General features: G+C 37.5%; 1 protein-coding gene across 2 annotated transcripts in view; it reads left to right on the forward strand.

Annotated features, from left to right (window-relative positions):
• The window catches only part of EloB (elongin B), a 48861-nt gene extending 22226 nt beyond the window's left edge, over positions 1–26635 (forward strand). For both annotated transcript variants that reach the window (XM_067136250.2, XM_067136251.2), the window contains exons 3-4: positions 1638–1782; positions 25646–26635. In XM_067136250.2, coding sequence (XP_066992351.1) covers positions 1638–1782; positions 25646–25757 — 257 coding nt within the window. In that variant the 3' untranslated portion in view covers positions 25758–26635. The remainder of the gene's footprint in view (positions 1–1637; positions 1783–25645) is intronic.
• The last annotated feature ends 514 nt before the right edge of the window (positions 26636–27149 follow it).

The following is a 27149-nucleotide window of genomic DNA, read 5'->3' on the forward strand; positions in this document are numbered from 1 at the left end:
AAAAGCCAAGTTGTTTGCAGATGACTGAAACGAAAGTGCAAAAACAAGTAAATTATGGAATCAAGAGATGGAAAAATTTGGGATGAAAGTAAGCACAGAAAAGTAAAACAATAGTGATGACAAGGGGAAGGAAGTAAGAGGAAAATTCTGGAAGTGGTTAAAAGTTTCAAGTACCTACTTGGGAAGTGTGATCACAGAAGATGGAAAGATAACCGAGGAAATTGGGAAAAGAATACAACAAGCAGACAGCTTCTACCAAAGTGTAAATGGTATTTTGTGGAACCAAGATGTCCTGAAGAAATGTAAGAAAGTATTATATTCAACCTATTGTGAACCCATTCTAACTTTATGCAGCTGGATCGTGGACTACAACAAAACAAGAGGAGAGTAGATTACAGGCAGCGGAGATGAAATTCCTAAGAGGTTTCGAGGGTAAGACCAGAAAGAATAGAATTAGAAATGAAGAGAAACTTGAAACTTCAAGACAGGATAGAAACAACAAAGCTACAGTAGTATGGGTATATGATGAGAATGGGAGAAGTGATAATGCCAAAAAAAGTTTTTCCAGAGAAGTTAACAGGAAAGAGACCACGAGAAAGACTCTAAAAGAGCTGGACAGATTCAGTGTGGGAGTGCATGGAGAAGAGAGGAGGAAAACCAAGATGATGTACTTAAACAAGGAGGAGTGGTGGAGAGACAGGCAGCAATGGAGGTCCTTGATTCATAACCCGACCCGGGAAGCTGAAAACAGGAAATGAAGATGATGTGCTGGAGGGGGAGAGAATAAGATGGATGGATTTAGCGAAGAACAGCCTTAGAAAACACAACGTGGACTGGACCACAATAGTGAATTAAGGAGTGGTGAAATGACGGAGAAAAGTGGGCAGAAGGTATATTAGCCTCAATCTGGAATGAACTGGACAAGGGGAAAGATAATGTAATTATACGTATGATTCCTAATTCCTTTCAAAGTGCAAGCAATGCTGCTTTGATTGATGGGAGAGTGATCGGCAACCTAAATTTTATATGATTTGTGTCTTTAACAGGTTAAAAAAAAAAAAGTCTAATTGCTACGTTTCACCTTAATCATTCTTAAATTCCATTTACTACAATAGGCAGTTCACCTAATGACACTAATCTGGTCTTGGCACATGCCAACGTACTAAATCCAAAACAATACTTACTACATTGTAGTGCGGTATTTAAAAAGAACATAATTGAGAAATGAGAAAACCTGGCTCCTAAACTGTTCAGAGCCAATCGCTTAGCTTCTCGATTAAATAATTATGAGTGATCATGATCTATATATTGACCACTCTAATTGATTCTAGCCACTGTTCGGCTCTAGGTGATGTTTATAACCACTTGTAATCCTTTTAATATTCATCTTGAGATACGCTAGAGAGAGTGCAGTAACCAAAAGAAACTGAAAAGTTTAGAAACAAATTTTACTGTCGAGATTTTTAGAACACCGCCGAACTATATTTTTTTATGTTGCAGTGGAAGAATATTCCTAAAATATTGTGTTGCCCTTGGGATTTTTCCAGCCCTGATATATTGTATATTTTTGCCGTCGCTTTGTACAATATTGACTTCGTATTCCTTTTTTGAAACATGATTTTCCTCTAATTTTTCAGGCATTCTTAAAGTACCTCCAAATAACCAGCAATTATTTAACAAAGATAATCAAATAATGGAAGATGATAAAACGTTACAAGACTACGGACTTACTTCAAGCACAGCGAAGGCGCAGTCTCCAGCCCCAGTAGGATTAGCTCTTAGGTAAGATGTGTTAAATTCAGTACTTTGTGTAATGTAAATTTATTTAAATATTGGCTTTGATGTCTAGGCAGGAGGTACTTGCTGGCATTATTGCTGTTTATCGAGAATAAGAAGAGATATATTTAATACGTCTGATGTTTCACAAGAGTAATTGCTTCCTTATTCTCTCTATTATTGATATGCTGCCCATATCATGATAAACACTGATTACTGAACAACCTAATTTTGAGTCTTCTGTATGGAATTGAGCAGATCATCCTGAGGACATCCACTATGGTCTCCTTCAGTTGTGCTGTCAGCTCACCCTGCCACTTTTGCTTTTTAACATTTTGGAAGTTTCTTAAAGCACTCTTGTGATAATCTTTCAGTATCAGATGTTCAGTGTTAGTTCTAGAATAAGAGATTATAGAAAGAAGTATTTAATAAACTTGAAATCATTTAAGAACAGACCAGGTAAAGAACTGGTAGGGAATCTGCTACCTCGGTGACAGCCCTAAATACAGATCAGTGGTGAATGGTGAAAGATAAAACTAAAAAACATTAAACACACAATATGAAGTGGGTTCAAAACATGTCTATTTGAAATTTCATCTTAATTGGATGTAATATTAAGTATTGACTAAGAGGATAATTAACACAATCTGCATAATTTGTAAGAAGTTCAACCGTCGATAAAGATCTAACATAAGATTTATAGTCTGTAAAGATGAAGGAATCGTATTGTTCACGAATGTAGTATCTAATTACAGAAATTTCTTTTGAGATTTGTGTTACAGAGGTATTCTTAGAATATTGCGACTGCAAAGCCCCAGCACTGCACGCCTCACTGACATTAGGAAGGTAGCTCTGAGATCTTAATCTCATCTTCCCATACCCTGGATATGCCTATGCTCTTAAGTTGAACTGATGTTTTGTTTAGAACCTTCTTTCATATATCCTAAAACTGAATAGTGTACTTAAATGTATTACCTCTCATAAAATGTTTCGTATTAATTTTATAGTGCATAATATCATATTTTATAAAATGTTCCGTATTCATTTTATGTTGCTTCTCCGCTCCTACTCGTATATCTAACTCAGTGACATGCATAAGTTTTACTTATAATTTAATCATATGGAAAAAACCCACACATGCCATTGGTATTACCATGACAATATGGATTATAGTGATGGCAGTGGTTCTGTAAAGTGTGTGTGAATTTCATAGCTGCAAGATAGTGGAAGAAAGTGGGTTTTAATGTAAAGAGACATTCTGAAACTAGTTTGTTCTATTTTAGCTCCATTTGAGTGTAATTGTAATTGTGTGTGCCTATATCTGGAATGCAGTGAAACGGTGAAATATTTGTGCTGAAATCATTTTGTTGTGAGCAGCCATTTTGTCAAAGATTGTAAGCAGCAGTGGTAACACTTAGGAGGTAGTCGAGCATTCCTTGCGCTAATATGCAGCGTGAAATGAAGTAAATCAATCCGCCATTTTATGTCCAGCCAAGATGTCGGGCGATGCGAGTGACATGTTTGAAAATTGTCTACAAAACTTGATGAGTGTAACCAAAATACAAGGCAACTGAGAAAGGACCTGAAAGAAATTATTCTGCAATCAGTGAGTAAACTAAGAAAAGTTTATGTAGAACTGAAAGCTAAAATTGAAACAACTTATCAAGAGATACAAAACAGCTGAAAGAAACGGAAATGAAGCTCCATGTGGCACCTGAAAATCCAATTACTCAAGTGCCGTCATCTATCGCCGGAACTCTGGTACCATTGGCGGATCGACTGTGGAATGCTAGTCCACTTATCGGTAACTAAAGAAAGCAGTATTCTAGTGTAGTTAAATCAGCTGAAGGCTCCGAAGAAAAACTATACAAACTTATGATAACTTAAGGCAAACTCCTGAAGCAGTGAAGGAACTCTTAAAATCCAATATCAACCCTACAGTGCTGAAAGTAGGAATTAAGACATTCAAGACCCTTAAGGACGGGCAAACTATTATAGAAACTGGTAGCAAAGGGGAAACTGAAACATTATGTACACGCATTAACACAAACTGCGGTGAGGTGCTAGATGTTAAAATTCCCAAGTTACGAAACTCGAATCTAGTCATTTACAATGTACCCTCACATATTGACATTACAAATGCTGAAGAAATAATATTAGAACAAAACTCAGAATTGGGATTAAAGGAAGGTTACATAAAACCTAAATTTGTCTACCGCAACAAGAACAGCGCAAAGAATATGGTAGTGGAAGTAAATTTGGAAGTCTGAAAACAACTGTACTTCAAACCAAACTCAAAATGGGCTGGTCAGTATGTAAGATAAGACTACATTGTTGCAGTTTGCCGTTTCAAGTGTTCCAAATATAATCACTGATATGAAGAATGTCGAACAGAAAAAGATACTTGTCCTCTCTGCGCAGGGAAGCATAGACTGAAGGAATGCAAAGCATCCAAAGAAGAATTTAAATGCATAAATTGTGTAACTTACAATAGGTATAACAAAAATGAGAAAATCTGTGAAAATCACTCTTCATTAGACAAGGGCTGCCCTAGTTTAGTTGTGTTTGAAAATACAAACAAAACACAGACTACTAAATGGCCCAATTAGGAAACAGTGCATCGGGAAGAGTAAAATCAACAATGATACAAACACCTATAAAACGTCTAGAATTAAACATGCAACATTAAAGAGCAGCAACACTAAATCTTATTCACTTCGTAACGGAAGAGCGTACATATATAGTATTTTTGCAAGAACCTTATGTAATTCAAAATAGGCTGGTGGGAATGCCCGCTTACTGCAAAACATATTCATCTGGAGGAGGGAAAAGGAGAGTGGCGATTGTGGTCTTTAATAAAACAATAAACGCTATCATGATAAATCAACTGTCAGACGAAGACATAGTGGTGCTTGAAATAACTCGTGGTCCTACATGCTTTTTGGTTCGATATAGAAAGATACATAGATTTGGACTTGTTTAACGTGAAGAATATTCTGGATTTTGCAGGAGGAAAGAAAATGATGTTTTCCATTGACAGTAACTCTAGATTTAAAATATGGCATGATCTTATGACAAACGAGGAAGAATTCTATAATAATTCCTCATAGGAAATCAGCTCTTAATTATGAATGAGGGAGGGCTACCATCCTTCGAAAATGATGATGCTTGTTGTTTAATGGAGCCTAACATCGAAGGTCGAAGTAGAGGATTCAGCTACATAGATCTGACGGTGAGCAGCAAAGAGCTGGCCCCGGTTATAACAGGCTGGGAGTGTAGTAACGAGAAAAGTTGCTCGGATCACAGGATAATTAAATTCAATCTTGGTATATTGAGCGCCAACAAAGAAGAATTGCAGTTCCACAGAATGAAATACATAATAAAAGAAAATGACTTAGAAAAACTTGTGCTCAACCTCTTTGCAGCAGCAAGGGAACAGTATGGCAGCAAAATAAAGTACATAAAAGAAATGGATGAACAACTACGTAAAGTTATAATAGATGAAACGGACTTTGAAACTGCAGTGCTAAAATTTCAAAACATAGTAATTGCAGTCTGTTCTAAAGCATTCAAAACTCGTCGAGGTACAACGAAAATAACTCAGCACAGGATGGTTCCTTGGTGGGTACCTCAGCTCACCATAACGAGGAAAAAATTAAACTCTTTGAGCCGATTGCAAAAACGATGACTTGCTTGCCTTTTCCTATCTGATAGTTGCCGAAAACTTATATGATTTTATATATATATATATATTATTTATATATACAATATATAAATATATATATATAAAACCTACTTTTTAGTTTTCACTATTATGTGTGTTTACTTGGCTGTAAATATAAGTGAATCCCTCCCGGTTGATGTAGGCGTATGTGACAGTCCTCTGACGATCGGGACACGTAATTCTGATGTGTATGTAGTCGAAGTGACCTCTAATTCCATGGAAATTACCCCACGTATGTAATAAAATATATCGGTTGCCAAGAATTGTATTCAAGTCGACAGTTACCGGACTGTCACTTTGTCAGTCTCAAGAAACAAATCTCGAAAACCGAAACCTTATGTTAGGATCCATCTCCCCGTGCATGTCAAACGAATTGCTGCGATTTAGCAGTGGGCGACCCACAGAGAGGCCGTCGCACAGTGGGTAATTTCTAGCATCCAGCCAGCCAAAAATAAGATTTTCAACCCTTGTCTTTGGTGCGCATTTTCTGTGAGACGTGTTTATAAGACTCTTGGGTACAGTAATTAAGTATTGAAAAGTCGCGCTGTCTGATTATCTAATCTCACCGAAGGCCTAAAGTGGCTCTCCTCCGTTAGGGCATCATATTCTGGCGAGGCGAGCGCGCAGTTTTTATTGTGTGAGGGCTCAGTAAGGACGTCAGAACTAAATATTTCTTTAGCTTGAAATGTGATTACATTAGATGAAGGTATGTATTTTATATAGTGTGTAGCATTTTCTGAAAATTACTATATTTTTGTCTGGAATATGCACTTAAAATTCAGGTACAGGGGTGTCCAAGAGATATCTAATTATACAAATTTGAGCTGACTTTCAAAATGGATTGCCTTTGATTTCCGCAATGAAAGTAATTGGAGAAGTTATCTATACTTTAATGAATAGAAAACTGTAACCTTTTGCTGCGACCAGGCGCAACCATGAGAGTAATTAATTTTTTCAGAAGCCATGTACTCTGTAACCCTGAGGTCGGTTTTCGAGCTGTTGAGGAACAGCAGGGAATATAAGCGGAACGATGATATTGCGAATATTGTAATTGAACATATAGGCTTTGAGGATTGTTCTGAGGATATATCCAAGTTAGTAAGGAAGTCTGTCAGTATTTTGTGTGCTAAAATTTGATCACGCTGGACAAACTATAGTAGAAAAAGGAGACAAATTGCTGAAGTACAATAAAAGTTGGTTCGACCTGAGAATCAGCCTTGCAGAAGGACATGCATCACAGCAATGTCAGGATGAGCCTGCCAGTACTATAGCTCATTCCATGTTAAGAAAACAGTATTGCTCTTATGACAACAGGGTTGCCTTATAGAACGGCTTTTCTCAACGCCATCACGGGAAAACGGTGGAACATAAATTTGTGAAATTCAGTATGTAAGTTCAAGACAAAAGGCTGAACAAAACTAAGCTACAAATTATTTTTATGAACTAAAGGGGACGCGGGGTTTACAGGGGCCACTTTTGGTTTGTACAGAATCAGAGGAAAACTACGGCACATAAGAAACCTCAGCACTGAAATATAAGGCAAATTGAGGGAGAAAATAGACAAATAATTTTATGGGAACGGGGGATGTATTTAATAAATGTATCCAGACAATAAAAGCTAGAAAAAAGACGCAATAAACAAATACTGCAGATGACTATAAAAGATCACAGTATTAATGTTAAAGAAAGAAATCATACACGTAGGCTTATCGCATAACTCTCACTCAACACAATACAATTACGCACTGATTTAAAGCCTAAAATACACACGTAATAAATACTGTAGATGACTTCACTACAGAAGTGAGGTGCCAGCGGTTCACAGAGCGGTTGAACATGAGCTACACTTCACTGTGGTGGGTGGAAAAGTCTGCAGTGCATTGTCTTCCTATCAGTCTTCCCAAAGGTGCTATATATGTCGCGCGTCCCCCAAAGGGATGAATAATATTCCTGAAGTGACTGTAAGAGTAATTAACCCAACAACGCTTAAGTTTGGGTTATGACCACATAATGCATGGATTCGATGTTTCGAATGCCTTTTACATATAGCGTACAGACTTGACGTAAGAAAGTGGCAAATAAGAGATGCCGAGGAGAAGAAACTGGTTGAAGAAAGAAGAATATACAGGTTCGGTTCAGGGAGGAAACGGGTCTATTGGTTGATATCCGAAGCAAAGTGCTGGCAATACCAATGATGGAAACCGCTAGAAGATCCTTCAGAGAGGCTTTCAATTCTGCGGATATTACTGGAGTAGATCTAAATTTTATAAACCATCTACATGTCATCTTAGAAACTCTTTCGTGTGGGTATGCCACTGATAAAGTGACATGTGGAATGTACGCAAAGGAAACTATACAATGGTACTTACAAAAATACAAATCGTATACATGCCTGTAACTTTGCACACTCTTGGTTCATGGAGAGGAGGTAATTAGGCACTGTGTTATACCTATTGGACAACTCTCCATGGAAGCCCAGGAGACCAGGAATAAAGATAACAGGAAACCTTCCAGAAAGGACACAAATACTGACCTTTTCCATAGGTTGCTTATATCATCGAACCCTTGCATTACCAGATTAAGGAAATCAGGGAGGAGAAAATTGATTCCGCTTTCACGAGAAGTGCTCAACTTACTGTCCGAGTCTCCTGTATGTGGTTCTGCCGAAGGAGATAATTACAGTGAAGTTAGCGATTCTGGTGTAACTGCATCTAATGACTAAGTACATGCATTCCTATATCTGTTTTTAAACATTCTAAACAGCATGTCCCACTATTAACATCTATTTAATTTCTTAAAGCTATAACGAAAAATGATTAAAATTACAAAAATTACTTATTCTATTCCTGGCGTAGTAATTTGTTCTTTGTACTCGATTGACCACACACTTAATTATCTCCAATAATAGCAGTTACATACCAAGTTTTATGTAAATCGGTCCATTAGTTTCCGAGATACGATTTTTGGCCGCCTAGATTCCTGAAATTACGCACTGTCCGTCGGGCTAACCTTTTTTCCGGGAATCGTCTCAACATAATACGAATTACATATTTCATGGTACATAACCTCTGATTGTTATTCACTCCTCTCATTTGAGGTTAAACAGTGCTCTCGGCAGTGTTTAAACATGACCGGTTGAACATCGGTTTTAGACAGTGTCTAAGTGATAAATAACGTCTCTGCAATGCGGCAGCCATACTTAGGCATTGTTTAACCCTTTGGCACTCAGCCTATATTCAGAGGTTTGCTCGAAGACACTCAAACTAATTTCTGTGATTTTCCAAATCAAATTACAAAAAATCAACACGTAAACAGTTTAACACACATTAAAATAAAATAAATCACACTAATACACGAAACTCTGAGCATTTCAGAAATGAATATGCCTATGACGTATTGTTATTGGTAAAGCCAAAAAAATTATTAAATTTTGAAAATAATTTTTTTTTTAAAAATTATGGTTTTCAATGACAGAAAAATCAGACATTATTGTTTCTTCCTTCTTTACTCTTAGACGTGAAAGAAAGAACATTTAATTCAGAATAATTTGATATCAATATGATGTGTGTGCTGAAATTAACTCATGAAGCATGGCACAAAGTTATTCACTGTACATGTAATGATCATCGATCTCAGGTCCTCGCGGTCCGATGCACGGTGAGCAGCTGTGACTGTGTCGTTTACCATATAATGGGAATCACTGTCGGCAAAAGGAGGTCATTATTACTGTCTCAAACATCTGAAAATTCAAGGATATCGGCCTCATTCAGCCTTGAATATGGCCTAGCCATTACGATAAAAAGATGACGCAAGTACGTGCAACAACGGAGTTATGAAAAGGAGTAAAATTATAGTTTGCGAAGTACAGCGAACACACGATATACCAAAGAAACGAAATAAACTCTAAACTAAACTCATAGCAAGATCAAATTGTTGTATTCATAAGCTAACCAAAACAGATCCATGCAATAACAACTTCAAATAACTACAACATAAACATTCACGGTGAACAGATTTCATTTTTTGAAAATAAAAATATTTTGCAGGGCTGGTGGATATATCTGTAGAGTAAAACGCAAATTCAACGCTTTAAGGTACCGTCACGATCAACTGTTACGATTTAACAGCCACGCAAATGACCAAAATCCCTATATAGGACAGAGCCAATGTATCAGCGCTGTGTGCTTTCTCGCTATAATCTCGCGCGCCGAGTGCGAAAGGGTTAACCATAGACATCGTCTAAATACCGTTTCTGCAATCGGCCCTTTAAGTATAAGGTATCAGAGGACTATAGAAAATGAACGCTTGCAACAAGAAAGGAAACTAATATACGAAGCAGTTAAAAGAGTGTATCAAACAGCAATAAGAAAAGAGAAAATGAAATCGTGGAAGATATACTGTAATAAAACCACAACAGCAAACCCGTGGGACGCAGTGTACAAATTAGTTTCAGGGAAAATTAGGAACAACTGTACAATCTCAACCTTAAGAAAGCCCGACGGTACATAAAAGACTAAATTAGTCAACACAATGAGCTACATGATGGCTCATTTCACCCCCTGCGATGATGTAGCTGAAGACAGCATACATACAGGACCTAAATCACAATAAAGCTCCCGGAGAAGACGGAATAATAGGTGACATCCTAAAATTGCTCGTAGATATATCCTAAAATATATCTACAAGCAGTTACCATTTTACATAACAGTACTCTTCAATGGATGTCTTAAAACTGGATGCTTCCCAAGAGTATGGAAAAGAAAACAGTGATGATGTTTCTAAATATCGACCAATAAGTCTATTGAATGTAGTCGCCAAAGTGCTAGAAAAGCTTCTCATAAATCGAATAATGCACCACATTAACTCCAGAGACCTACTAAACAGAAACCAGTATGGTTTCACGCCACAAACTGGAACATTCGATGTATTGATGGCAGTCAGTCAAGCAGTTTGTTGAAGATGGACTCAAAAATGAAAAGAACATCTCAATGATCAGTTTGGGCTTGAAAGGAGTCTTTGATGCGGTCTGGTGGCCTGGGATCTTGAACGCACTGAAAGGATTCAACTGACTAGAAAACTTTACAAACTCACGCAAAGTTATCTCAGTGAGAGGAGATGCACTCTGAAAGCCGATTCGAGTGTCATGGAGAGAAGCATAAGTAAATGATGTCCACAGGGTTCATGCTGTGGTCCGGGATATTGGAACATCCAGTACGACTCACTGTTAAATCTAAACTATGAGGAGTGCACGAAGGTGATTGCATTTGCAGATGATGTGCTTATCCTAGTTAAAGGAAAGAGCAAACTGGAGATAGAAAATAATGCAAATATAGAACTGAGTAAAATATCGACTTAAGCTACACAAAACAAAGTTGTGTTTAATGAGCAGAAATCTCAAACAGTGATGATAACACGCAAGAGATCTGGCGTAAGGCAGAATTTGCAATTATATTTAAATAACAAGACACTGAAAGAAGTAAACAGCATAAAATATCTTGGAGTCATTATAGAGAACAGATTTAAGTTTGACCAGCACATAGAATACGTAACTGATAAGTGCTCGAAACTTGTTCATGCTCTCTCAAAGTGTGCTAAAATAAATTGGGGTCTTCGCCTTGACGTTATGAAGATTATATATAAAGGAGTTATTCTACCTATCCTGTCTTATGGAATACCATTATGGATACAATCCACAACCAAGTCATATAATGCAATGAAATTAAGAGTGCAACGACTAATGATTATTAAAATAGCTAAGGCCTACCATACAACATCACATGAGGCACTATGTGTCATAACCAGATTAACTCCCATTGTGATAGAACTTGGAGAGATTGCCAGGCACTATGACATAACAAAATGGACTGGAGAAATTCTAGTGGGAAAAGAGACACCGAAACCTGATTCCAGGAAGTGTTACAGTAGAAACAATGGTCACACCTGGCTCAAACTGTTAAAATACAGGACAAAATCTATCACAAGCACTATCCATTTCAAATCTATACAGATGGAAGCAAAAGTGAGGCTGGAGTTGGATTTGGAATAATTCTGTACAGTAACCATGAACCTCCTCAACAATATCAATTCAAATTACACAATACCTGTTCCAGTAATCAAGCAGAACAATACTCAATATTGAAGGCACTGGAGAAATTACAAGACATCAACCACGTAAATAGAAAAGCACGAACAGCAATTATTTACACTGATAGTAAAATAACCCTGGACCTACTCAAAAACAGTGGAAAAAGCAACAATCTCATAGAAGAGATCAGAAGGAAGATGAGAGTCCTGCAACTATAAAACTGGGAAATACACTTCTCATGGGTTAAGGCTCATGTTGGCACAAAAGGCAACGAAACTGCAGATCAGCTGGCGAAACAAGCAGCCAGCAGGACAGACCTAGAAGTGACTTTCGATCAAATTCCTGATGGTGCAGTAAAAAAGGTATTGCATGAGAGAAATTTACAATTGTGGGAAGAAGAGTAGAGAGAAATTTCCAATGGATCAATAACGAAAGCTTATTTTCTGAGTGTTAAAAGCAAGACTTGACTCAAAAATTCTCTTAAGCCACACTATTACAGTTATGATGACAGGGCACAAAAAAATAGGGTCCTGTCTGCATAGCTTTAAAATACAAAAGCATACGACATGTCGATGTGGCGAAGAAATGCAAAGTGTGGACCACATCCTATATGAGTGTGAATTATTAAAACACGAAAGGATAAACCTGAAGACAAATGTAATCGCCTCAGGAGGCCACTGGCCTACAAGCAAGAATGATCTTATAAATACTTAAAGTTCTTTAAACTATTTGTGAAGTGCATCAGTTTTTATAATCTGCTGTAGGGCATAGTTATGTCAAGAAAGAACACTATCACAAGGGGATACAGAATGAGTATTTTGCCAAAAATTTGTCATTTTTATATTTTTGTTATTTTTTAATATGGGTTACATCGCGCATTCCTATCTATGAAATGTCACTGTAAAATTTGTCACAAATGGAACATAATAATTGCTTTTACTTAAATGAAGTGAAAAATATGCGGCAAATTAAGAAATACTAAAGTTATTAGAGAAATATGAATACATACATAAGGCCTATAGACAGGCCTCCTTTATGTCTTATTCCGCTGCTGGTGCCGTCTTTTGTTAATTTCTTGAGGTCCAGGGCTAGCACCGAGGAATGGGAGTGCTATGTCTGTGGATTCTCATTATCTTTGTCCATATGAGTAGAGCGGCCAGTTGAAACAGCAAAATGGAGGTTAACAGCATTCACAATGTTATTTCGTTCTTCAATGAGGCAAATGACCATGTTATAGTGATGTGGCTGGAATTCTACGGAAAAACAACTAAGGACGCATTCAACAACTTGGTGCTGCACATTACAGAGAAATATCGTAAGTACCACAAAAATGATATAGCATGATCCCTGGACCAATAAATATTTTTTTAAAATTCTGTTTGAACGAACTTGTCGGAAAATACACAGTCATCACCAGCATTAGCACAACCGCATGTTCCTGTTATTAACCTCAACATGCAATCAACAGGTGCACATACTAAGTTATTAACTGCAAGCTGGAAAGTTCCTCACATAAGAAACTCAGTGGTTTTAAGGGATAATGTGAAGAGCTACCAAAAGGGAATGAGAGTTTTGAAATTGTAGAAATGTCTTTATTATCAGAAGTAATTAAAATAATTCCATTTGTAAAAAGTGTGCAAAAGAAGGCATGTCTCTGAGAATATTGCTGCAGAGTTTGAATTGTTTTGTGAATATTGTGTACACAGTGTCAAGTTCTTCACAATTCATCATCGGTCACTGTAAGTACTAAAGCAAAATATACTGAATCGTCTAGTGTAAATATTAGGTTAGTGTATATGGCCTTCGTGCAGTCGGCAAGGGAACATGTGACATGTTACGTGGAATAATGAACTGTCCTAAACCACCATCAAAGTTTGATGATTATCATTTTGTACTGGGCTCAACTGCTGAAGATGTGGCACACAAATGCATGCAAGAAGCTGTTCAAGAGGCTATTTCTTTAAATAATAACATTTGTGACCTAACAGTAGCCCTTGATGGAGCTTGGCGTAAAAGGGGTCATACATCTCAAAATGATGTTGTCACAGCCACATGTGTTGAGACTGGGAAGGTGATAGATGTGGCTGTAATGTCTTAAGTATTGCATATATGTGTATGTTGGGTATTCAGCCCGAAGGCTGGTTTGATCCTCCACAGTTCCGCCAACACCTGTCATAGATAACCTAGGCGTCACTGAAGAGGCATACCAGAGATAAGAGGAGTGAGGTAGTTTCCCGTTGCATATGTGTTGGCAAAATGAAGAACTGTCATGAGGAAGGCTGCATTGCCAATTATCAGGCTATATGATTTTTCACGAGAGCTTAATCCTGATGTAAACAAGGCCTGTCCACGCCTCAGCCAAAGAAAGAGTTGTGATTTGCTGAGCGTGTAGTATCGACCTCCGCCCCGTCAACGTCTCGTGTTCGGACATACAGTGCTGCGTATATGACCTAAAATAGACGAGGAACATTTTTGAGCTGTGTGATACTAAACGGAGGGGTTTGAGGGGTGATCTACTGCTGAAGATTAGGGCCCACGTTATTTATTTTATTTATTTATTCATTTCTGAATAGTAAAGAAAACTATCGTAGGATAGAGCACAAAATTACACACGTAGGAAGGTTTTATCTTAGGACAGCTGTTTGAAATGTCCGCCCGGTAGACTGTAACCTAATAGAATACCAACTTTTGAGTTGAAATGTATATCTCTTATCTTGTAGAGTTCCTATCCTGATAGAGCATATAGCATGATTGGACATGTCAGACGGAACTGTTGATAATTCTCTGACAACATCTATCGAAAAGAAACAACTCAAAAAGACAAGAAACACAGGCAGTTGCGGTCTTAACAAAGTAAGAAGTCCTTGCATACTGTATATGCTTACCTTTCTTAGTCGTCCTGCAGGGGCTCAATTCCTTCCATATCGCACGATGTATATCCTCCATTCTCATTACTGTCACTGTCTGATGAGTCACTGCTACTCTGGCCGCTATCAGTGATGATAAATCTCTCGACAATTTCATCTGTTAGGCCATCTAGCTCCCACATCTGATCTTCTTCTTTTGTTGCGTTTCTAATGCAGTCCTTCCAGTTATCTGCTGTCACATTTTCAAGGGCTGTGCAAAGTAGAGCTCGTACGTCTTGTAGCTTGAAGGTCGTGTTGTTTCTCGCAACGTAACCCTTCACTTGACTCCATATCTGTTCAATGGGATTCAGAGTGCAATGGTAGGGTGGAAGTCGTAGCACGCAGTGGCCCACTTTGTGCTCTTTCGTCGCAAATATATTTGTCATACTGGTCTCGCACTGACCTCACCCGTTCAATGAGTTCTGCTTTGACCATATCAGCCTTGTATTCTATTTGGTGACTGTCGAGCCAAGCAATGATCTGTTCTTTCCACATTGCCAATGTAGGGATTCGTTCCAATATAACAGAATGGTAAGATGCATTGTCCATTACAATCACGCTCCTGGGTTCGAGTTTCAGTAGGATAGACGAAAACCACGATAAAAAACATCACCTGTCATTTCTTCATGATACTGTCGTGTAGTTTTAGATTCAAACACGAGAGCTCCACGTTCTACAAAACCAGAGTCACTACCTACATGAACAATGATAAGCCTTTTGCCTTTCCCAGTCGGCTGCTTCAGGCCAGTTGAAAGTCCAGAAACAAAGGCCTGTTTCTTGGATTTAACAGTGGAATCAACCCATACTTTCGAAGTTACGTGTCCTTCATTAAGCCACGTTTCATCGAAGTAATAAATTTTGCGACCCTGTGCATGATATCTTCTAATTTCACGCAAATACTTCCGTCTCCACAATACAATATCCTCCCTATCCATTAACACAGGTTTACGTTCACTTCTAACAAACTGGAACCTATGTCCTTTAAAAGTCTGTACAATGCAGTTAAACTGAGGGTGGGTAAAGTTTTATCTTTATTCACACTGTCTAATACTTTGCGTAAAGTAGGTGGTTCATTCCGAAAAAAGAATTCATGAGTTTTCCTTCTAATACCACTTTTGACGATATGGTCGTACTTCTCGACTCTTTGAGGTCGTTTACATTCCTTTCCCAGCGTTGTTAATTTACCTGTCCTTCTAAACTGTGTCCGCATGTTATGAACCGAACTAGCTGACACTACTCTGCATTTAGTTTCTCTACCTCTTTTACGGCTAAACCTGGATTCTGTTCACTTATTTTATTAAAAACATTCACAACGCACTGCCTATGGTCATTTCTGAGCGGTTTTCCTCTTTTGTGCTTCACTACACGCGATGGTCCTAAGTCTTGCTCCATTTCTCTCACTATGAATACTGACACTGACAGCTGCTGCAAGATGCAACACCTTATCTCCACGCTGTACAGCTTGGGACTTTCCCTCACTATGAGAAGACTTCTTGCATTACACCACGCCTTCTGCCTTCATATCTCGTTATTTAATCACTGTTTTATTTAAGAAAACAGAATTATACCGGTATATATGACAACCCTATTTTAATTTGATTACGTACTCTTTCAGACTCTCTAAATGTAATAAAGCAAGATAAAATTAAATTAATGCGACGTACTAATTTTCTTCGAGCTCGCATACAGTCGAGTGAGTGCGACGGTTGCTTCTCCAATCAACTACGTATACGTCCACATGCAAAGCCAAGGTGCTCCGCCTATTTGTTTACATCAGGATTAAACTCTCGTGAAAAATCATATAGTGGAGGGATGGAGGTTGTAGGTGTGAAGAAAATTTTTGAATGTTCTATAGTGCCAGGTATTTATATTAGGGGATGGTGACTCTAAGGCTTTCAAAGTGGTTCATGATTCTAACCCCTATGGAAATGATGTAAATATAACCAAATTGGAGTGTGTTGGTCACATTCAGAAACATATGGGCACAAGATTGAGACGACTAAAATCAAGCATGAAGGGAAAGAAACTTAATGATGGTAGAACATTAGAGGGTAAGAACAGATTGACTGATTCAGTCATTGATACTCTCCACAATTACTATGGCCTGGCCATCAGGCAAAATACTGATAATGTGGAAGCAATGAGACAAGCTGTCTGGGCATCATATTTCCACATTTACTCCAGTAATGAAAATCCTGTACAAGGCTTGTGTCCTTCAGGGATAGACAGCTGGTGCAAATATACCAGAAGTAAAGTAACAGGAGAGAAATATAACCATCCTCATAGTTTGCCACTAGCCTTTATGGATGAAATCAAACCAATTTTCAGGGATCTTTTCTGTCAAAAATCATCTGAAACTGCCTACCCAAAACAGTGTTTGTGAGTATCAGCACACTTCATTTTGGTGTATATGATGCTGTTTCAAGTTTTAACCAGGGAAATGTCACAAAGTGCAAAGTTCTGCAAGTGTTACGGTTGAATAATGGGTCATTAATCTCATTTTTGGTCCGTCTTGACGATAGTGATTACATACAATTTACAAAATATACATTTAATGTTAACCATCTCTTATAATTATTTAACCACAAAATGTGGTATTGTAAGTATTGACTAGGTTAACATTAAATGTATATTTTGTAAATTGTATGTAATGAATATTGGGTGCCGTACTATTGATGCAATGTCGTGTAGTAACCTGGTAAGACTAAGATCTGCTGAAAATGCCATTAAAAGTAGCCCTTCAAGCCAGAAAGGACAGGAGAGGTGGCAAGAAGAGACTACAAGAGGAATTTGAAGAAGATCCAAGCAATCCAATGTATGGACCTGGCATGCATTGATGTGTTAACTTTGAAGCCCATTTCCCGTTAGATTACTTTTTAAATACTTAAAGTGCATTTTCTCAGCCAATTTTGAATGTATGAACTTGAAATTTGTAGGACTTAACGTGTAAATACCTCTTTCAACTGCTGAAACAACAGTTTTTAATTTGTCTATATATTACAAATTTTATTAGCAAAAATATATTCTAAAATCACCAGAAATATCTAGTTTCAAATTAAAAAGTAATATCTACCTTAAGTAAGTCCTTATAAAAGTTATATTCAACTATAAGCTGTAAAAATTTGAAGTGTCTACCTTCAGTGGTTTCAGAGAAAAAGTAAAATATAAACAGCCAAGTTTATCATTGGAAGCATAGGGCATTCTGTATCCCCAAAGAACTGTAACATGATGTATCTAGACCAAACACACTGAAATCAAACACGTTGGTATAGGTAACATAAATAAAAGGAAAATGTAATCGACTACAAAAGGAACATTAATGCATGTAGTATTACTTAAATTGTAATGGAGCGTGCAGTTAATGAATATGTTAATTAAAAAAACATATGTACTTTAACAATTATTTAAACCCTCTTAAATGAAACATGCCTTAAAAACCAGCGACATGTACGAGTCGTTGCCCCGTTGATAAGAACATTCCGAGTAGTGTTACCTGTTTTAGGGTTAAATGAAATTATTCCAGAATGTTGTATACTGATGGATTTATTTCTATAAAGCTGAGACCTGCTAATTTTTATGTTTGACAGAACTTTACTATAATCTCAAATTAATGGTTAGTTTTTCATTTGTTAGTCCCAGGGTCTTTTAACTTGGGAGCGTGGGTTGATGACCACAGCAGTCTGAGGACTCTCTACTCACACAAGAGCACCTCATAACACTGTAGGACAAGGTTTTGTAAGGTTTCATTACCACTATACCACATCACAAGAAAGTTCGTTAGAAACTAATCAGAATAGAGCAAGTTACTCCTCCTGCTCCTCCTGTCATTGCTTTTTACTTTTGAAATTCAGTCTCTATCCTCATTAAACACTTAATTTTATTTTTACATCTTTCACTCCAATTATACGTAGAATTCCTTCCAGTTTGATATGAATTTCAGCCAACAGCAGCTCATGACTGCTTTCCCATGAGAAAAAGGCAGGGCTTCAGTGCTCGATGTGAACACTGTGCGAATCTTGTTGGTTTGCTTCTGCTGACTTGTTCCAGGCTCCTCACTTTCATGTATCCTCCCTGACCTCTCTTGGTCATCTCTTGTTCTTTTCCAACCCTGAATGTATTAGTATGTGAATCTTAGATGTCTTTCATTTTCACGCCCTTCGTGGCCCCTGTCTTTCTTTGGCCAGTACCTTCATTTTTTTTTTTGCTCTGATTACTGTTAATAGAGGATGGTTGGCCAGTTGTACTTCCTCTTAATGATAAATCACTACCACCACCAATTTCATTTTTTATATAATCGAAATCTGTAACTAAGGCAACAGTTATTTACACTCCTTTGCTCGGAAGATGGCCTGCTAGCTGGTTAGCAAATAAATAAATCTCAGTGGAAAAGACATTTTGCATTATTTCTGTGTATACTTCAAACAACTTACAATGTGTAACCACTGCTGTGGCCTTAGTTGTTAGAGAAATCAGCCAGAAGGTATGGACAACTTTTATATCATTCGTTTGTGTCTGAGGACTCTACTCACACAGGAGCATCACATCACACCATACGACAAGGTTTTGTAAGGTTTCAGTGCCACTATACTACATCACAAGAAAAGTAGTTAGGAACAAAATCAAACCCTGTGGCGCAACAGTCCCGAAGGGCCGTGTCCTATTATTATTATTATTATTATTATTATTATTATTATTATTATTATTATTATTATTATTATTATTATTATTATTATAAATTAGTTGGGAACAAAAACCAAACCCCATAGCGCAACAGCCCCGAAGGGCCTTGTCAAGCGTCCACCGCTCAGCCCGGAAGCCTGCAGATTATGAGGTGTCATGTGGTCAGCACGGCGAATCCTCTAGACCGCTATTCTTGGCTTTCTTAACCGGGGCCGCCATCTCACTGTCAGATAGCTCCTCAATTGTAATCGCGTAGGCTGAGTGGACCTCGAACCAGCCCTCAGATCCAGGTAAAAATCCCTGACCTGACTGGGAATCGACCTGGGACCTCCGGATAAGAGGCAGGCACGCTACCCCTACACTGCGGGGCAGGCAAATTAGTTAGGAACTAATCAGAATAAAGCCAGCTACTACTACTCTCCTCCCAGCCATCATTGCTTTTTACTTTTGAAATTCAGTCTCTATCCTCAATAAACACTTGATTCTATTTTTACATCTTTCACTTTTCCAATTACACATAGAATTCCTTCCAATTTGATATGAATTTCAACCGACAACAGCTCATGCCTGCTTTCCTATGAGAGAGGGAAAAAAAAGGCAAGATTTTGGTGTTCAATGCGAACACTATGTGAAGCTTGTCAGTTTGAGCATGGCTGGTGAAAATAAGATGCAAGAAAGTCCTCAGACTAACTCAAAGAAATTTGAGGAGTCAGGACCTTGCGTAAGTAGGCTACCTTTCCTCACTCTTTACCCCCGTCACCGTGCAAGTAGGCGGGGTGAATCTTCTGTCTTGTCTTGCCTTCTTAACCGCACACAAGCAAGCTGAATCTCTCACAGAAGAAGCGTGAGTAATTTCTTGAACACTTCCTAAAGTGATGCTACTGATGAAAATTACATATAGAAGCATATCGTTGTGCCTTGAAATACCGTTATGTGACAATGGTATCGGATAAATACTGACCCACAGCACATGTATCACTTAGAATGAAAATTCGTTGATATAGTTCATACAGTACTGGACTTTAGATGACAAAACCTTTCAGGTCAGAGTTCTAAGCTGAAATACAGTAAAACTTCATTAAGACGTTTCTTCAGGGTACAAGAAAAATATACATGTCCAGTGAGAAAAAGTACTGCTGAATATATGAATAAAAACTATCAAGCAGGGATATGGAAACTCTAAGTACGATTTTTTTTCCAACATGAGGGCATTTTACGACATGTATCCACGAGTACAGTGATAACTATATAATAACATTTCTAAAAATTAGAAGAAAGTATTAAAATGTGTGATAAACACGAGAGAACATATATGAAAACCTTTTCTGCTGGGGCTTATAAAATAAGTGCACTGAAAGATTTGAAAAACACCAGACAACACATATGAAAACATATGCACTGGGGCCAATAAAAATATTCAAGTATTATTGCAGATCACACTCTTTCTAAAACAAATGTTAGAAGAAGCCTTTTATTTCGGAGTAGTGGATTATTAAACATTATTTTCTGGTCGCACTCTTACACAATGAATTGGAGGTTACACTTGTCCATGTGTGACCGGGAGGAATCAGGAGGATTGACTTCAACCGCCATTTTGAAAACTTCAACCTATAGTGGAATGATAGAGTCCAAACTCAAAGGTGCGAGTTCAGCATTCGCGACCTCTGCGCTCTTAAAGATTTGGAGGCCAGTCCACTTTCTGAAAGATTTTAATTTTGTCTTCATTAGTAAAGAATTTCACGACTTTTTCCATATCCATAACTAGGCTATCTCAAGACTAATATGCACCATGCTAGTCAATTTCACGCGATTCTGAAGAAATGACAGCAAAGAAGTGCAACAACAACAACTAGATGTACTGAATGAAAAAACTGAGAAGTAGGCATGAAAATTAGTACAGAGAAAAGCAAGACTATGGTGATGTCAAGAGGGGAAAGGCAAGGAAAGGGCACTGTGAAAATTGGAAGCCAGAGTCTGGAAATTGTGGACAGCTTTAAATACCTGGAAAGTGATTTAATGCAAAATGCTAGGGTGGACATGGATATTAGCAGGAGGGTACATCAGAGTAATTGATTCTACCAAAGTGTAAGAAACTTGTTTGAAGCAAAGAAGTACCGAGGAAAAGTAAAGAGATAATGTACAAAATGTACTATGTACCCATACTGACTTATGCAGCTGAGACTTGGACTTTGACAAGTAGGCAAGAGTGTAGAATTCAAGCCAGTGAGATGCAATTCCTAAGAAGTATGATAGGAAAAGGAAGGACAGAGTGAGAAATGAAGATGTTAGGAAATAGCGATAGGAAAGCTAAGTGAGAGAGTTGAAAAGAAAAAACAAAGGTGGTTTGGACATGTAAAGAGGATGGAGGTGAATAGAATTCAATTCCAAGACAGATGCTGGAGGAAGTGTGAGGTGCAAGAGAGCAAGAGAAAGGCCGAGAACAAGGTGAATTGAATCAGTGAAGAGCAGCATAAGAAGACTAAATTTAGACTGGGACAAGATGGTGGAAGGAAAAAGAAAGATGGAGATGTGCCATAAATACCCCAACCTGGCAGGAGCTGGGTAAGGGGAAATGATAATGATTATATCTTTCTAATCCAGATAAAGGCTACCGTATCATGCGACAAAACTTCACTGTACCACTCAACACAAAATAAATTTCTAACTTCTGATTGGAATGGAAAATACAAGCACATATAGGCTCACTTTTTCTGTAATCATGCAACTGTGGTGACGGCTCTTACCCGAGTTGTAAATCACGCTTCTTTCACAAGGAATGACAGGTTACATTTTCAGGGGTAACTTCTGAATGGAATGCTAAATACAAGACAAATGGACTCACTGTGTTATTCAGCAATCTTGCTGCCAACAGGCAAGCAATACTGAATATTCCTGAGGCTCCCCGAGTGTGCAAATTATCCTGTGAATTTCCAAAATTTAAGACCTTTTCCATAATCACGCAATTGTGGCGATTAATCTTGCCCGAGTTGGAAATAAAGTTTGTTTCACAAGGGAAGGCAAATAACATTTTCAGGGCTAGGAAAAATGTGATCGTACTAAGCGGTAATAGCGAAAATTTGTGACACAATAAGCGAGGTATTTTTATATAGATTTAATATGGTGAGAATCGGGACTTCAAATTTATGACGTGCTAAGTGGGAAAACTTGTTAATGAGGAACGCACTAAGGAGGTTTCACTGTATATCGCACAGTGGTTTTTTTAGGTGCAACGACTATATGTTATTAATAGCTTACTGAGAAGTTCATTTTCGGAATAATTTGAAGCTTTTTACAACAATGGTCCATGCATTGGGAGCATGAGCACCCTTGGCCACAAGCTCAAAATGATCCTTGACCGTGTAAAATATAAAAATAATGTGCGGTTCTCTGGCAAATAGTTAAGTGTTGAAAAAAACTCCATATAAGCATTTTGCATAGGTTCCTTTTATTTCTAAAAGTAACATTTCACCAGGTAAAACATACCAAAGCTCCTTTCTTTGAAGACTGTAAGAGTTAAGAAGAAAATACATATGAACCGTCTATGGACTGATGACCCAAACAACAACAGAATAGTCATTCTAGAAAAGTCTATCTAGCTTCCTTTAACATTATGATAATCACATCAAATAAATCTGCTTTAAGTGCACAAGTTAATGCATAGGACTATGATTACTATTATATTCCGATCTTTAGGGTACAACGGCATCCTTTAAATCATTGAGGGGGCTGATGACCTTCGATGTTAGGCCCCTTAAAACACTAAGCATCATCAAATCATTGAGGTTTGAAGACGACAACTCTCACACAATCTGCTACAAGATTGCTTTCACACTTATCTTCAAAATCTACCATAACCAACAGTGTTGAAACAGAAAGAATGTGACTAAAGAATTCTAACTAATAGGATTTTACTCTACAACAGGGAAGATCATATTATATTCTAATAAAGATTTGAAAGAAATTACATTACAAAATTGTACTCATTTTTTGCTGCTGATTGGGTTCGATTACGTTGTGTTGTTTTTACATTTCCGGGTGTCCCATTCCTAGAGTCAGGGCCGCGCTTCCATTCTAGATTAAGTTTCTCTCATTGATTGGCCGGCAGACGCGCCCAGCTTATCTGCCTCCCATTGACTCAACACACTCCGCTCTGCAGCATAGCAACGAAGACAGCACTTCGCTCAATATATCGATGCATGACATGAGATAACAATTAAAATTAAGAAAATTAGTAATTGAGAATTAAGAAAATAAGCTTGTACCTTATGACAGCAAATGCTGGTAATGTTCTCCTCTGCATCCACACATTTTTGTACCCCATCATGTTGAGAAACCCTGGCTTCTTTTCCAAGTCATCTTAGGGATTTTGTACTGTAGGTGTATGTTCTAATCTTTCTGCGATTTCATCAACCTTTTCCTCATTAAGTACACGTTTTTTAACACTTCACTTTTTATCGAGTAAAAAACCAGTTCCTCTCAATTTGTTTAAGAGTTTATGCAGTCTCTGTGGAGGGCATACATCTGGAAATTGCCTGACGATTTCCCCGCAAGACCCCGTTTTCACATAGTTATCGTACATAAATACCTTCTCCTATACCGTTTATACATGTGGAAGTATTATGAGAATTATACTCCGAAGTAACACTTCACAACTCAAGAACAGTTGGAGCGACAGATCAACACTTAAGTGCGGGCATTCCGCGCTGTCGCTGCGCTTTGAAATGTGAAGCGGTGAGTCAATGGGAGACAGATAAGCTAGGCACACCTGCCGGCTAACCAATGAGAGAAACTCACTCTAGAAGACCATATTGGAGATGGTTTCAGAGGTTGGAATCCTCTTCATTGAAGTGGTCCTCTTGAATAGATGCATAGAGTAGTTTCACAAACACAGTAGAGTTTCACTCGGCTCCTTGGAAGGTTTGGTGAGTCTCCTGCAAGCTGAAAACTAACAGAGAAAATTACAATATGTCCACAACCATGTATCATTTCTCTGTGGAGCTATGGTTAACTTGCTGCATTGCTAATCTTCAAGGGAATGTGGAGAACGAGACCTGTCATAGTCAGCTTATATGCACTTTACTTGGTTAGAAGTGAAACACAAAAGATATGTCCTATTGGTTGCTGTAAATTAGTCGTAAAAGTTAATTGGTTCAAGACCCTGCGTTCAGAATGTTCCGAGATGAGTGCACTGAATTGGCCTTGAAAGTTCCCATTCTAGGTCACGTGCTTTGGCTCCCCTCACCGAGACGAGTAACACACATAAAACACAAGACACTGTGCTCAGCTAGCGAACAAGTTTTAACACCGTGTCAAGTTAACGTTACCCCAATAAAATTTAACACTCACAAGATGAGAAAATAAATTATATTACTTTGGCCATTCTCGCACACATCCAGTTAATGTGAAAAAAAAGTAGATATCCAATCTAACTAAAGAAAATCTAGTAATGGTAATAAGCAACGGGCAACGTTCACTTATGGGGAAACTGTCAGAAAAGATTGGAAGAATTTTGAGGAAAAAGGATTTCAAGGTTACATTCAAAACAAAGAATAGTCTAAGTACAGTTTTTTGATCTGTTAAGGATAAAATTCAGCCTGAAAGAAAAGTGGGCTTTATAAAATGAAATGTAATTGTGGATCAGAATATATTGCCAAACAGGAAGAATATTCTGCATCAGAATAAAAGAGCTTAAGAAAGACTGGCAAGATAGAAAAGGTAGGTTGTCATTTTCAAATCATCTAATTGAAACTGGTCACAGCTATAGTTTTGATACATCAGACAGCAGGTTTAATTAACAATAAGAAAGATAAGTGTTTAAATGAAAATATTTCAGAATGTTCTGTACTGATGAATTTATTTCTTTAAAGCTGACCTGTGGTTATTTTTAATGTTTAATTGATCTTTACTATAATTTCAAATGAACAGTTTAAGTTTCATCTGTCATACAATTGAAATCTATAACTAGGACAACAGTTATTTACACTCCTTTGCTCTGACAGCTGAAACCAGTTAACAAATAAATACGTAATTCTTAGTGCAAAAGACAACTTCACCTGTTTCTGTGTATACTTGGATATGGTTTTCCACATCATTAATAACGGACTGGATCATATGGAGACCGTTCATTGCTCCAGCATTTCATGGTTCCTGGTTTTGATCTTTCCCATGGGATATGGGCAAGACTAACTCTGCAGACTCTTTGGTCAGATGGAACAAGATAATGTGATCGTGGTGCCGGCAAACAGTGTAGCGCATTGTGCAGGAATGTACTGCTACAGCCTGTAGAGGACACTTCCAGACTTTTGTAGTAGTTGATTAAATTTCTGATTTAGTTCTTCTTTCTGTGCTGTATTTGGTTCTTTTAATTGTGATTATGTACCATGTGCTTAACAGTAGTAATAATAGTACCTAATGTGGTTTCTGTGATTCAGTCTAGTGTCGTGTAATACTGATGACTTATTGTGTTGTTTTCAGGCAAGAAAATGGGGATTTTGAAATCCTAGAGTTGACCCCGTTCTCCTCTCCTCCAGACCTACCAGATGTAATGAAATCCCAAGAAAGCAATGGACAGGAGCAGACATCTTGAACTGGGAAACCAAACTTAATTCACTGGCCTTTATTATATTACCACGAATGGACACCAAAGACTGGGATTTACCATGCAGTCTGCTGAACTCATATTAATTTATTTTCTTGTTTAAAGGAATATGTAGATGGTTGAGTTTTGTTATATTTTTATGAAGAATGAAGTGCATGAGATTCATTTTGAGATACCGGTATTAACATGCATCTTTCATAAAGTATTGATACTTGAAATACTATTTTGAGCTGTTCTACAACATGCTAGAAATTAAAGGAGTTGTAAGGCAGTCACTGCCTGCATACTTTTTAATTGTTTTTTCACATGTGAGATTCTTCCATCGACTTCTGATCCTGAGAAGACTGTCACCACTGTAAAATCTGAGGTGTCTTACACATGTGCAGATTGTGAGTAGACTGTTGTTTATAACACCTATTTGCTGTTGCGATAATTACAAAAGCATTTTATGATTACTTGTTAATATTCTTCAGCTACGCAGTTTAAAGGGAGGTGAAAATAAAACCATCAGAATTAAAATATTTCTGTGTAAACATTCTTGTATTCTTTTGTGCCTAGATGCATTTTAGAGCTGGCTATGTCATAATAATTTCAGCAATAACTTAACTCTCAATTCTTTATACATCATGAGTTATCTTTTTCTGTGCCAATTCTGTTGTGATTATAGGACATACACATTTGCCAGTTTTGAAATTAATGTGGTATCTGCTCTTAATATCTTAAATGTTGTGTGGGAGTGTGATCTCTTGTTAGAGTATGTGATGGTGCATGTTGAGTTATGAGATTGACTATGAGAGAATATGCGTGTAAATGAAACATTTTGTCCTTAGAAATGTACTGAATAAATGCATTGTTTTGCTAAGAAATGTTAGGCTTGTGGTATTAACAGGATTGTTCAGCACTGTATGTAATTAGAACAGCTCTTAAATTCTAATATCATTTCTGCTGGAAACAGACGAGTGACAGCATAGAAATTAACAAATAATGTTGTGATGTATGCTTTTACTGCCCAGAGTATTAAACGCGATTCTTACATGGGTTATGATTAAAAACAGCCACAATATGAAGAAAATTTTGCCAAAATGTGAAATACGTATTGTAGTGTTAAAATACATTTGTCCCTAGACAGTTTGGAGCAGGTTTGTACAATTATTCACTGATTTAAGTTTTTCCTGTATTTAATAATACATTATCATATGAAATATAGTTGACCACAGTCATGAAACGCTTATACTGTCAGAACAAAATAGATTGCTGAACTTAACACTAGTTACACTACAAATACATGGTAGCATCAAAACATAAATTGACAAGAGCTTGTACTGAGCAACTTTATTTTACAAGCAGATATAAAGATATAAGGATACAAAGTTGTAAGGT

The sequence above is a fragment of the Anabrus simplex genome, chromosome 1 (genome assembly GCF_040414725.1).
Source record: "Anabrus simplex isolate iqAnaSimp1 chromosome 1, ASM4041472v1, whole genome shotgun sequence".
NCBI lineage: Eukaryota > Metazoa > Arthropoda > Insecta > Orthoptera > Tettigoniidae > Anabrus > Anabrus simplex.